Source organism: Notolepis coatsorum, assembly GCF_963971535.1.
Source record: "Notolepis coatsorum genome assembly, chromosome: 10".
NCBI lineage: Eukaryota > Metazoa > Chordata > Actinopteri > Aulopiformes > Paralepididae > Notolepis > Notolepis coatsorum.
In genome coordinates this window covers 726,663-738,685 of record NC_140174.1, presented here as the reverse complement: position 1 = coordinate 738,685, position 12,023 = coordinate 726,663, and the positions used below count along the sequence as shown (strand labels likewise).

The 12,023-nt window shown below is 45.0% G+C and overlaps 1 protein-coding gene across 3 annotated transcripts in view; it reads left to right on the top strand.

Moving 5' to 3' along the window:
- Positions 1-12,023, top strand: part of sap30bp (SAP30 binding protein) — a gene marked incomplete at its 5' end in the record, with an annotated part of 83,800 nt that overhangs the window by 1,339 nt on the left and 70,438 nt on the right. For all 3 annotated transcript variants that reach the window (XM_084322632.1, XM_084322631.1, XM_084322633.1), the window contains one exon: positions 2,124-2,242. In XM_084322632.1, the coding sequence (XP_084178758.1) occupies positions 2,124-2,242 (119 nt within the window). The remainder of the gene's footprint in view (positions 1-2,123; positions 2,243-12,023) is intronic.

The following is a 12,023-nucleotide window of genomic DNA, read 5'->3' as shown; positions in this document are numbered from 1 at the left end:
TTTACTGTGTTTACTAGCGTGTGTTTACTGTGTTTACTAGTGTTTACTGTGTTTACTAGTGTGTGTTTACTGTGTTTACTAGTGTGTGTTTACTGTGTTTACTAGTGTGTGTTTACTGTGTTTACTAGTGTGTGTTTACTGTGTTTACTAGTGTGTGTTTACTGTGTTTACTAGTGTGTGTTTACTAGTGTTTACTGTGTTTACTAGTGTGTGTTTTGTTTACTGTGTTTACTAGTATGTGTTTACTGTGTTTACGTGTGTGTTTACTGTGTTTACTAGTGTTTACTGTGTTTACTAGTGTGTGTTTACTGTGTTTACTAGTGTGTGTTTACTGTGTTTACTAGTGTGTGTTTACTAGTGTTTACTGTGTTTACTGTGTTTACTAGTGTGTGTTTACTGTGTTTACTAGTGTTTACTGTGTTTACTAGTGTGTGTTTACTGTGTTTACTGTGTTTACTAGTGTGTGTTTACTAGTGTGTGTTTACTGTGTTTACTAGTGTGTGTTTACTAGTGTGTGTTTACTAGTGTGTGTTTACTAGTGTTTACTGTGTTTACTAGTGTGTGTTTTGTTTACTGTGTTTACTAGTATGTGTTTACTAGTGTGTGTTTACTGTGTTTATGTTTACTAGGCAAACGGGCGTCTTTCAGCAAGTTAACGCTTCTTGCTGTTATAATGTTGTTGCTAACGCTCGCTCACTGTGTCTGATACAGCAGAGCCATGTTGTGACGGAACGTTACACATGCGATATGAGATCGATTGATTGATTGAAAATGTTATTAACAGATTGCAGAATGGGTACAATACAGTACGGCTCAATACACTCAATTGTTAAGGGGATGCAGACCAGAGAAAGACTTTCGTCTTGTTTACATCAGGGTCCCCCATTTTCAATTCATAACACACACGACCAGCAATTGAAATAACTACAGAAATACAGTACCGTTTCATCCAGACATTTAAGATATACAAATAAATATACAGTACTGCTTATTTACAGACATGGTTTCTAAAAGAGAATATATACATTTGAGGGGGAGGAAACTGTACATTGGGCATTCCAACCCACCAATCCAATAAAAGGGTTGTACTTCTCACGTTCACAGGGCAACGTTTATGGGCAACAGTAGCCTCTGTCGTTTTTTAATAAATCGCTGTTTTAATACAGACATGTTGTTGTTTCTCATGTTGTTACCTGTTGGTGATAGAGAGCTGCCCATCATCCACACTAGCTAACCCTAACCCATCATCCACCAGCCAAATGTCTATCACACACCGCTTGAGTCTTTACTCTTGTTGTCTGCCACACTGAATGGAAGATCATAGGGGTGAAAGGTCACCCATCCCTGCAGTCTATTTTTTAACCGGCTACTCTAAGGCAAGCCAATAGAATTGTCTCGGACCCCTCCCATGTTTTACATGCAGAGTATGTGAGCTGCTGCCCCCTGGGAGGAGGGTTAGAGTTCCATGCTCTGTCTAGACTAAACGGGTTTAAAAACTCCTTTTATTCCGATCTCAGTTCAACTTTTTTTTTTTTTTTTTTTTAACTTTGACCAGTCAGCAGTCAGCTGGTTCTTTTTAGCGTTTATCGCTTTTTCTGGTCAAGCATGACCGACAGAAACAGGTTGAATAGGATATAGATCGGGGGAAAGACACTCTGAGAAAATACGGCGAGTCCGGGAGTCGAACTCGCTACCCCAGATCCGTGACGCGCACAGTTGTCCCCGACGCCGAAATAGCGCCGAGATACGCGGTGAGCTACTGGAGCTCCCCCTCAGTTCAACTTTTAAATAGTGCCAGTCTGCCAAATAAATGGCCGGCAATTATCGAATAACCGATATTTGGTCATAATATTATCGATATTCCATAATCGATATTTGGTTATTCCATATGTGGTGTTGCCAGACATCCTGCCGTGCAGGTACTTTTTTGTATCTTTATATTGTTTATCTCCTTTGTTTGGAGTCAGTTGCGTCATGTCTGTCTGTATGTATGTGTTTGTGGCTGCAGTGTGGGTGTAAGGCTTAAGCCCAAGACACATGTCCAGCTGAAAGTGACTCTTGACTTGACACTTCTGTACTGATCTCTCTTCCCCTCCCCTCCCTCCCTCTGCCTGCCCACACAGGGGGCCATGGACGGGGTCTAGTCTCTGCAGGCTACGGGGAGGATGACCAGAGTCGGGTGGAGGATCCCAACGAGAAGGGATTTGGAGATGAAGACAGCGGAGACAGTTCCCGCAACTCGGTCAGTTCTTCTCTTCTTCTCTGCTGCACATCGATGTCAGTGTTGCCCTTAGAATGGCTGATACTTCATACATTGATTGCACATATTCCATATACAGCCATAGAACACTCTTATCACGTGAATCACAAATAATATGGCGAGGGGCCAATTGTAAAACGCACCTGGCTCATCAAGTTTTAACTAGGGATGTCCGATATTATCGGCCGACCGATATTATCGGCCGATATCGGCAGTAAAATGTGATATCGGAAAATATCGGTATCGGTTTAAAAACAAAAAAAAACAATAACAATATTTGTTATATATATATCCAGTGAAATTATTAGTTACCTGAAATTATTCCGTTTTTTGGACGGGGAAACCCTGCATATATCGGTATCGGTTGATATCGGTTGATATCGGTATCGGAAATTAAGAGTTGGACAATATCGGAATATCGGTATCGGTAAAAAAGCCAATATCGAGCATCCCTAGTTTTAACCCTTTCACTGCCGCACTACCAAAACGGTTAACTGGCTCATCAAGTTTTAATGTGGTCGGTGCTGCCGTGTTTACCGTCTCAGTGTCTAGTGTAACACCATGTGGTCGGTGCTGCCGTGGTTACCGTCCCAGTGTCTAGTGGACACACCATGTGGTCGGTGCTGCCGTGTTTACCGTCCCAGTGTCTAGTGTACACACCATGTGGTCGGTGCTGCCGTGGTTACCGCCCCAGTGTCTAGTGGACACACCATGTGGTCGGTGCTGCCGTGGTTACCGTCCCAGTGTCTAGTGTACACACCATGTGGTCGGTGCTGCCGTGGTTACCGTCTCAGTGTCTAGTGTACACACCATGTGGTCGGTGCTGCCGTGTTTACCGTCTCAGTGTCTAGTGTACACACCATGTGGTCGGTGCTGCCGTGGTTACCGTCCCAGTGTCTAGTGTACACACCATGTGGTCGGTGCTGCCGTGGTTACCGTCCCAGTGTCTAGTGTACACACCATGTGGTCGGTGCTGCCGTGGTTACCGTCTCAGTGTCTAGTGTACACACCATGTGGTCGGTGCTGCCGTGGTTACCGTCCCAGTGTCTAGTGGACACACCATGTGGTCGGTGCTGCCGTGGTTACCGTCCCAGTGTCTAGTGTACACACCATGTGGTCGGTGCTGCCGTGGTTACCGTCTCAGTGTCTAGTGTACACACCGTGTGGTCGGTGCTGCCGTGGTTACCGTCTCAGTGTCTAGTGTACACACCATGTGGTCGGTGCTGCCGTGGTTACCGTCCCAGTGTCTAGTGTACACACCATGTGGTCGGTGCTGCCGTGGTTACCGTCCCAGTGTCTAGTGTACACACCATGTGGTCGGTGCTGCCGTGGTTACCGTCCCAGTGTCTAGTGTACACACCATGTGGTCGGTGCTGCCGTGGTTACAGTGCATGTGAGCGGATCGGAGCGTGAGCGGCGCGGGGCGCGGAGCGGCCGGTTTTGACGTGAGCGAGGAGTGGGTTTTAAAATGAGTCGGCGCGACGTCCGGAGCGAGAGTTCTCCTCCGCTCCAATCCACTCCAGGCCGCTCACAGTGGTTTAACACTGATGTAATATATACATGCAGTACAATGCCAAAGCAACAGATGGCGATGTACAAACATGAAGGCCATTTTCAACCAATGAGAAGGGTGAACCTGTGATAGGCTGTTCGTTCAGGCTTTGTCACTGTAGAGACGCCCACACTCACTCCAGTTAGAAAAAGTATATCAACGCCATTGTTGTTGACGTTAGCTTACATGCTAACGTTAATGGCAGCGACCATAGCATTGTGGCTCGGCTAGCCTATCATCGCTTAATAGAGATAGTGAATGGATAAACAACGTTATTTAACATTGCAGAATGGCTACAATTACAATGCGGCTCAATACAAACAATTGTTAAGGGGCCCAGGGGGTGTAGACTGTTGTAGTTTGAGCTCATTTACACCATGCTCCAAAAAAAGAAGAAAAAAAACTGCCGAGCGATCTGGCGCGGGGAGCGGGGAGCGCTCGATTCAAGGTGAGCGGGGAGCGAGCGGAGAGCGACTTGGGGGCGGGGTCAACATGAGTGATTAGCGGAGCGGACCAAGCTTTAAAGAGCGAAGAGCGGATTTCTCGGCCGCGCCGATCCGCTCACGTGGTCTGCGTGGTTACCGTCCCAGTGTCTAGTGTACACACCATGTGGTCGGTGCTGCCGTGGTTACCGTCTCAGTGTCTAGTGGACACACCATGTGGTCGGTGCTGCCGTGGTTACCGTCCCAGTGTCTAGTGTAACACCATGTGGTCGGTGCTGCCGTGGTTACCGTCCCAGTGTCTAGTGGACACACCATGTGGTCGGTGCTGCCGTGGTTACCGTCCCAGTGTCTAGTGTAACACCATGTGGTCGGTGCTGCCGTGGTTACCGTCCCAGTGTCTAGTGGACACACCATGTGGTCGGTGCTGCCGTGGTTACCGTCCCATCGTCTAGTGTACACACCATGTGGTCGGTGCTGCCGTGGTTACCGTCTCAGTGTCTAGTGGACACACAGTGTGGTCGGTGCTGCCGTGGTTACCGTCTCAGTGTCTAGTGTACACACCATGTGGTCGGTGCTGCCGTGGTTACCGTCCCAGTGTCTAGTGGACACACCATGTGGTCGGTGCTGCCGTGGTTACCGCCCCAGTGTCTAGTGGACACACCATGTGGTCGGTGCTGCAGTGTTTACCGTCCCAGTGTCTAGTGTACACACCATGTGGTCGGTGCTGCCGTGGTTACCGTCCCAGTGTCTAGTGGACACACCATGTGGTCGGTGCTGCAGTGTTTACCGTCCCAGTGTCTAGTGTACACACCATGTGGTCGGTGCTGCCGTGGTTACCGTCCCATCGTCTAGTGTACACACCATGTGGTCGGTGCTGCCGTGGTTACCGTCCCATCGTCTAGTGTACACACCATGTGGTCGGTGCTGCCGTGGTTACCGTCCCATCGTCTAGTGTACACACCATGTGGTCGGTGTGAATCTCGTGGGAAAGGGGAGATATATTACAGGGGTGTAAAAAGTACCCCGAAATTATACTTAAGTGAAAGTATGGGTACCGTCTCAAAATCGTACTCAAGTATCAGAGTATCTGGCTAAAAACACACTTGAGTAAAAGTCAAAAAAGTTTCTACTTTTAAATGTACTTAAGTACTAAAAAGTTAAAGTAAAAAGTAAAACTTTTTTTCTGACTGTCTATTCTTCTGATAGCAGGTGTTTAATCAAAGATCCCCGCTTTCTAGTCTGGCACAAGGACCAATCAGCATGGGTATGGGCGGGTTCATTTTCCATTGATGGGGATTTGATTGGCTGTTTTTAAATAAAGTGCGGCCGCAGGATTAATAACGTTAACGTTAGTTCGGCCAGAGAAACAAATATACTAATTAAAATGGTTGGACCTGCGAGATTTGTACTTTGTACTTTGTAGGTCTGCATTTTAAATGTAAGGAGTAAAAAGTATGTTTTTTTCTCTGAAATGTAATTGAGTAAAAGTACTATTAAAGGAGCTCCCGTCCTATACGGAGCTACTGAGCAGTTTCATCCCGTAGATGGACCTGGCTGACGCGCCGTTCTGTTTTGTTTGGTCTGATACCAAACCGTCCATGTCCCAATGAGGCAATGCAGGCATGTCTTCTTGGAAAATTATATTTATTTGCTTCACAGTTCCTTAAACTGATTAAATAATAATGAATACAATAACTAATTACCTACAAACATTTCGCCCTGCGGCGTGTTCAAAACAGCGACCTGTGACCTGTGTTAACCTGCATGGTGCGGTGAAAAACCATTGCCTTTTCCGGGTCAAACTACTACCTGCTACAGTGTACCTGCCACCTGGCGCTTAAATAACAGAAGCGCCACCCCATGGTCACATAAATCCATTACACCAAATTACATCCATTTTGGCCATAACAAGTACAAGTATACAAACCTAATAATACTCGAGTAAAGTACAAATCCCCAAAAACAGTACTTAAGTACTGTAATGAAGTACAATTACTCAAGTACTTTACACCCCTGTATATTACTAAATAAATAATATGTTTTCGGACAGACATTTCAAAGGGATTTGATACTATAAGGACGAGAGCTATTAATTATTGGGTGAGTACACCCAGAGCATTACAAATTAGAATGCTCTTAGAAACAAATTGCATGGAGTGTTCTATGACTGTATATGGATTATTATGTATGGAACATGATAGGACTACTGTTTCCCTAGCCCTACAATGGCTGATACTCCATACATTACATGCAACAGTCATGGAACATGGAATCCTTTGAGGCATTCTCGTTGTTCATGTTCTGGGTGTACTGAACTCAATGATTTGTTGCTGCGACTTGGGGTCATAAACTTTCATATTCCTTTGAATGAAATAAAATAACAAAACTTTTCCCACAAAATTCACACAGAGTGTGGACGCGATGGGGTTGGCAACAAGACGTCCGTCGATGAGCCAGGCTCTTTTCTTTTATCCTCGTCGTTCACATAAAAGGGCGGGGGGGGGGGGCGGTACATGGTAATAGTAGAAGACATAATACAATTAAAGTACAGTACAAAAGTAAAAATATGCAGTGTAAACAATATAACACTGGGCTCAAAATATAATAATATATAATATAAATGACAATATAACAGTACTGTAATGCAGTAAAACAGTGAAAGTAGCCTTAAAATATAGTATAGTGTACTGTAGACCTAGTTAGGGGTGGGAATCACCAGTTTCATCACGATACGATACAATATCGAGTCTTTGGACAACGATACGATATTTGCAGATATCACAAAGTCTGCCACGATACTATACGATTCAGGTGCCTGCGATCGATATGAGATGATATTATATGACCATTTAACACAATCTGTAACATTTAGATCAACTCAAAAAAGGCAACAGAAATATCATTTGACATTTTTATTTTTGAGCTCTTCCAGACATTTAAATGAAAAACAATATTGTTTTAATACAAATAGACCTCCTGTTCACTGTAAAGTGCCACGTTTTGATATATTAAGCTTTAAACTTTAAGTAATCTTTTTTGGAACTCACAACACGCAACCTAAAACCCCTTCCTCTCCCAAACCGTTCCTGCAATTGTTTTATGTTGCATGATGATGATCATGAATACATTTATTATGTATTGTATTTTTTATGTTTAAATATCAACATTATCTGTCCATCCTCAGTACATTTACTATAAATATACTATACTTCATCTGGTCTTTCCAAACGCACACACGTGCACACACACACAGCGCCCCCCCTCCCCCAGTCCCCTCTGCTGTTCTCTCTGTCTATCGCTCTGATCAGGATTAGCTTGTTAGCTTACACTAACGTAACGTTAATTTCGCGACGTGGGCATAAAGGAATGGCGAGGATTGCAAAGCATGTTAGATGCATTTGACCCGTTGCGGAATAAAACGGCAGGGACTTGTTTTGTGTCGCAAAATAGGCACACTAGCCTTGCTCTGTTTCAATGTCCGCGTTCCAGACGCTACTGCTGTGAGCCGAGCGGATACGACGCTCCACGGCAGCGGTTCTCAACAGGGGTGCCGCGGAGAGCTGCCAGGGGTGCCTTGAGATAAATAAAAAAAAGATTTACATTCTTTTTGGATTACAGAAAATTATCACTAAAGTGCTATCTGTTGCAGCTGCACCGTTTTCCATGAAAATACCATATTTGGATAAGTTTGACCATTTCTCAAAATCTGAAAATCATTATTTAATAAAACACAGAAAAGGATCACCAAGTTACTCTGGATAAAAAAAACCTTTACAGACAACATTGAGAAGCTTCCTGACACATCTCCATCCAAACTCTTGGAAGAACTCATTGAAATCTATCTGATACCACCTGGAGAGCTAGTTTCAGAGTGTGGTGCTGAGTACCAAGTATCTCATGATGCAGCAGTTAAGGTGTTGATACCATTCAGCACCACATATCTGTGAAGCTGGCTTTTCATCCATGACAGCTCTGAAAACAAAATATAGGGCCAAGTTGAGCCTTGAGGATGACATGCGTGTTGCCTTGTCAAAGATCTCCCCACGTATTGACCGTATTATTTATTTATATTTTATTTATATTTTTAGAGAAATGGTAATTGGTGATCCTTTTCTGTATTTAAAAAAAAAATACACGATTTTCAGTTTTTGAGAAATGGTCACACTTATCCAAATATGCTATTTTTATGGAAAAGAGTGCAGCTGCAACAGATAGCACTTTAGTGATAATTTTCTGTAATTTTATTTAAAGAAATATGCTATTTGATTTACTACTACAAGCAGTGTAATGTCAACAGTACTAAGCCATTTAGACCTGAAACACCTGTTAATAATGCATTATATAGCCTGCATATACACACAAATGTGTTTCCCGGTTTCTTAAATAAACATTATTTTGAAAGCAAGCACTTTTGTCATCATTGTAGCAAAAAAGACAGGACCGGAAAAGTCTTTATCGTATGTAGGGGTGCCCTGGAATATTTTATTGAACACAGGGGTGCCTTGGCAGCAGAACGGTTGAGAATCCCTGCTCCACAGGATTTTCAAAATAAGAGCATCGCAATATGGTCACACCACCAGAACAATTATTTGCACTCGCACGAATGCTCCCAATTATATTTTGATGTCGCACAGATACAATTTCGGTCGCATATGCGACCAATTCGGTCGCAATTTTCAGCCCTGTAACAATATCATTTCATTTCATTTTTATTTATTTGTACATGGAATTATTACAGTCCCAACAGTACATATTAATATGCTCCACTAAATTCCATGGCCGAAAGGGACAGGAAGAAGACCATTCTTATTTGCCCCTACACACATACAGTACACTGAGACTAATTGCAATGTTCACCAAACCAAACAGAATGTACATACTAATTTAGCAGAAATGGAAACACCAACACAATTAAATTAACATAAATAAATACATGTTGTGTATCTATCAGTTAAATTGCATATTAGGTTCATTCATTAGATCTGACTATACGCATGTGAACAAGTAGGCAGTGTAATCAAGGTGCAGATGAGGGGCTTTTTGTTTTGATCCACTTTTTCTCCTTATTTTTCTCCCATCCCAATTTCGTGTTTCCAATTCTTCCCTCCCCTGTCTTGAACGTTGCTCGACTATGCCCCCCACTGTTTGTAGGGAGGATAGAAGCCTTGCATCACGTGTCCCCTCCGGTACACGAGGAGGCAGCCTGTCGCATCTTTTCACCTGCCAGCGCGGACTCTCATTGGCGAGGAGTAATGCGTGGGAGGCTCACACTACCCTCGCCACTTCCTGTCTCTGCTGTCAGAATGTGCAGGCGTCCCCCAACCAACCTGTAGGAGTCGCTGTCCACAACATCCAAACTACCACCCATCGACTTCCACCCGCTAACTCTGCCAATTGAGCCAGTATGACGGCCGGCCCAAGCCGCAGGCAATGCTGACACCCGGATTCGATACCGGAGTCTCTTGCATTGGTGACGAGCGCAATATCCGCTGCGCCACCCAGCCGCCAACACAGATGAGGGTCTTTATGCCCCATCAGTTATATTATGCATTACAATTATAAATAATTGCAATAATAAGCGACTTACAAGTTCTGTACGACAAGTCAGCAGGAAGGGTACAACTCTTTCAGCTGAGTAACAATGTTCATCAAGTGTTGAGTGTATAGTAGTAGAGACATATTAGTATAGTAGGAAGAGTGCATGATAGTAGAAGACAGTAAGAAGGTTAGTGTTTTTTGGGGGGGAAATTCTCTGATGAAATATCCTATTTTAGCCTGGTATGGATGCAATACCTGTTACCGGTATTGGTGCATCTGTAGTTTGGGGAGAACCCATTTTATCTACGGATAAAAATGTTTCCCTCCACTACGTATTTTCTTTTCATTTTTATATACATAAATGTGGGGTATATTTGCATACTTTTCTTGAAGTGTTTAATCTGTAGATGGAAAATACACTTTTTGGTGCTTTTCTTAAACCAATGTAAATCAGAATATAGGACTGTGTTTACAAAAATTATCATCATAAACAAACATTTTCCAGTCACAGAATATAGCAAATACAACTAGAAATGAATATTTAGCTGTTGTCTAATGTTAGTCACTGTATCACAAGCTCATTCAGTCTGCAGAATTTAAACACTGTATTTCGTATTTGTAGTGGTGGGGCTATCCAGTTGTTTATGTTTTGCATCACTGATTAGGCCTTTAATTGTCTCATTCATCTTAAATCCAAACTAAAAGTGTCCATGCTGCTCGCTGCCCTTTAGTGTCCATGCTGCTCGCTGTAACCCTTTAGTGTCCATGCTGCTCGCTGTAGCCCTTTAGTGTCCATGCTGCTCGCTGTAGCCCTTTAGTGTCCATGCTGCTCGCTGCCCTTTAGTGTCCATGCTGCTCGCTGCCCTTTAGTGTCCATGCTGCTCGCTGTAACCCTTTAGTGTCCATGCTGCTCGCTGTAGCCCTTTAGTGTCCATGCTGCTCGCTGTAGCCCTTTAGTGTCCATGCTGCTCGCTGCCCTTTAGTGTCCACGCTGCTCGCTGCCCTTTAGTGTCCATGCTGCTCGCTGTAGCCCTTTAGTGTCCATGCTGCTCGCTGCCCTTTAGTGTCCATGCTGCTCGCTGTAGCCCTTTAGTGTCCATGCTGCTCGCTGCCCTTTAGTGTCCATGCTGCTCGCTGCCCTTTAGTGTCCATGCTGCTCGCTGTAGCCCTTTAGTGTCCATGCTGCTCGCTGCCCTTTAGTGTCCATGCTGCTCGCTGTAGCCCTTTAGTGTCCATGCTGCTCACTGCCCTTTAGTGTCCATGCTGCTCGCTGTAGCCCTTTAGTGTCCATGCTGCTCGCTGTAGCCCTTTAGTGTCCATGCTGCTCACTGCCCTTTAGTGTCCATGCTGCTCGCTGCCCTTTAGTGTCCATGCTGCTCGCTGCCCTTTAGTGTCCATGCTGCTCGCTGCCCTTTAGTGTCCATGCTGCTCGCTGCCCTTTAGTGTCCATGCTGCTCGCTGTAGCCCTTTAGTGTCCATGCTGCTCGCTGCCCTTTAGTGTCCATGCTGCTCGCTGTAGCCCTTTAGTGTCCATGCTGCTCGCTGCCCTTTAGTGTCCATGCTGCTCGCTGCCCTTTAGTGTCCATGCTGCTCGCTGCCCTTTAGTGTCCATGCTGCTCGCTGCCCTTTAGTGTCCATGCTGCTCGCTGCCCTTTAGTGTCCATGCTGCTCGCTGCCCTTTAGTGTCCATGCTGCTCGCTGCCCTTTAGTGTCCATGCTGCTCGCTGTAACCCTTTAGTGTCCATGCTGCTCACTGCCCTTTAGTGTCCATGCTGCTCGCTGCCCTTTAGTGTCCATGCTGCTCGCTGTAACCCTTTAGTGTCCATGCTGCTCGCTGCCCTTTAGTGTCCATGCTGCTCACTGCCCTTTAGTGTCCATGCTGCTCGCTGCCCTTTAGTGTCCATGCTGCTCGCTGCCCTTTAGTGTCCATGCTGCTCGCTGCCCTTTAGTGTCCATGCTGCTCGCTGCCCTTTAGTGTCCATGCTGCTCGCTGTAGCCCTTTAGTGTCCATGCTGCTCACTGCCCTTTAGTGTCCATGCTGCTCGCTGTAACCCTTTAGTGTCCATGCTGCTCACTGCCCTTTAGTGTCCATGCTGCTCGCTGCCCTTTAGTGTCCATGCTGCTCGCTGCCCTTTAGTGTCCATGCTGCTCACTGTAACCCTTTAGTGTCCATGCTGCTCACTGCCCTTTAGTGTCCATGCTGCTCGCTGCCCTTTAGTGTCCATGCTGC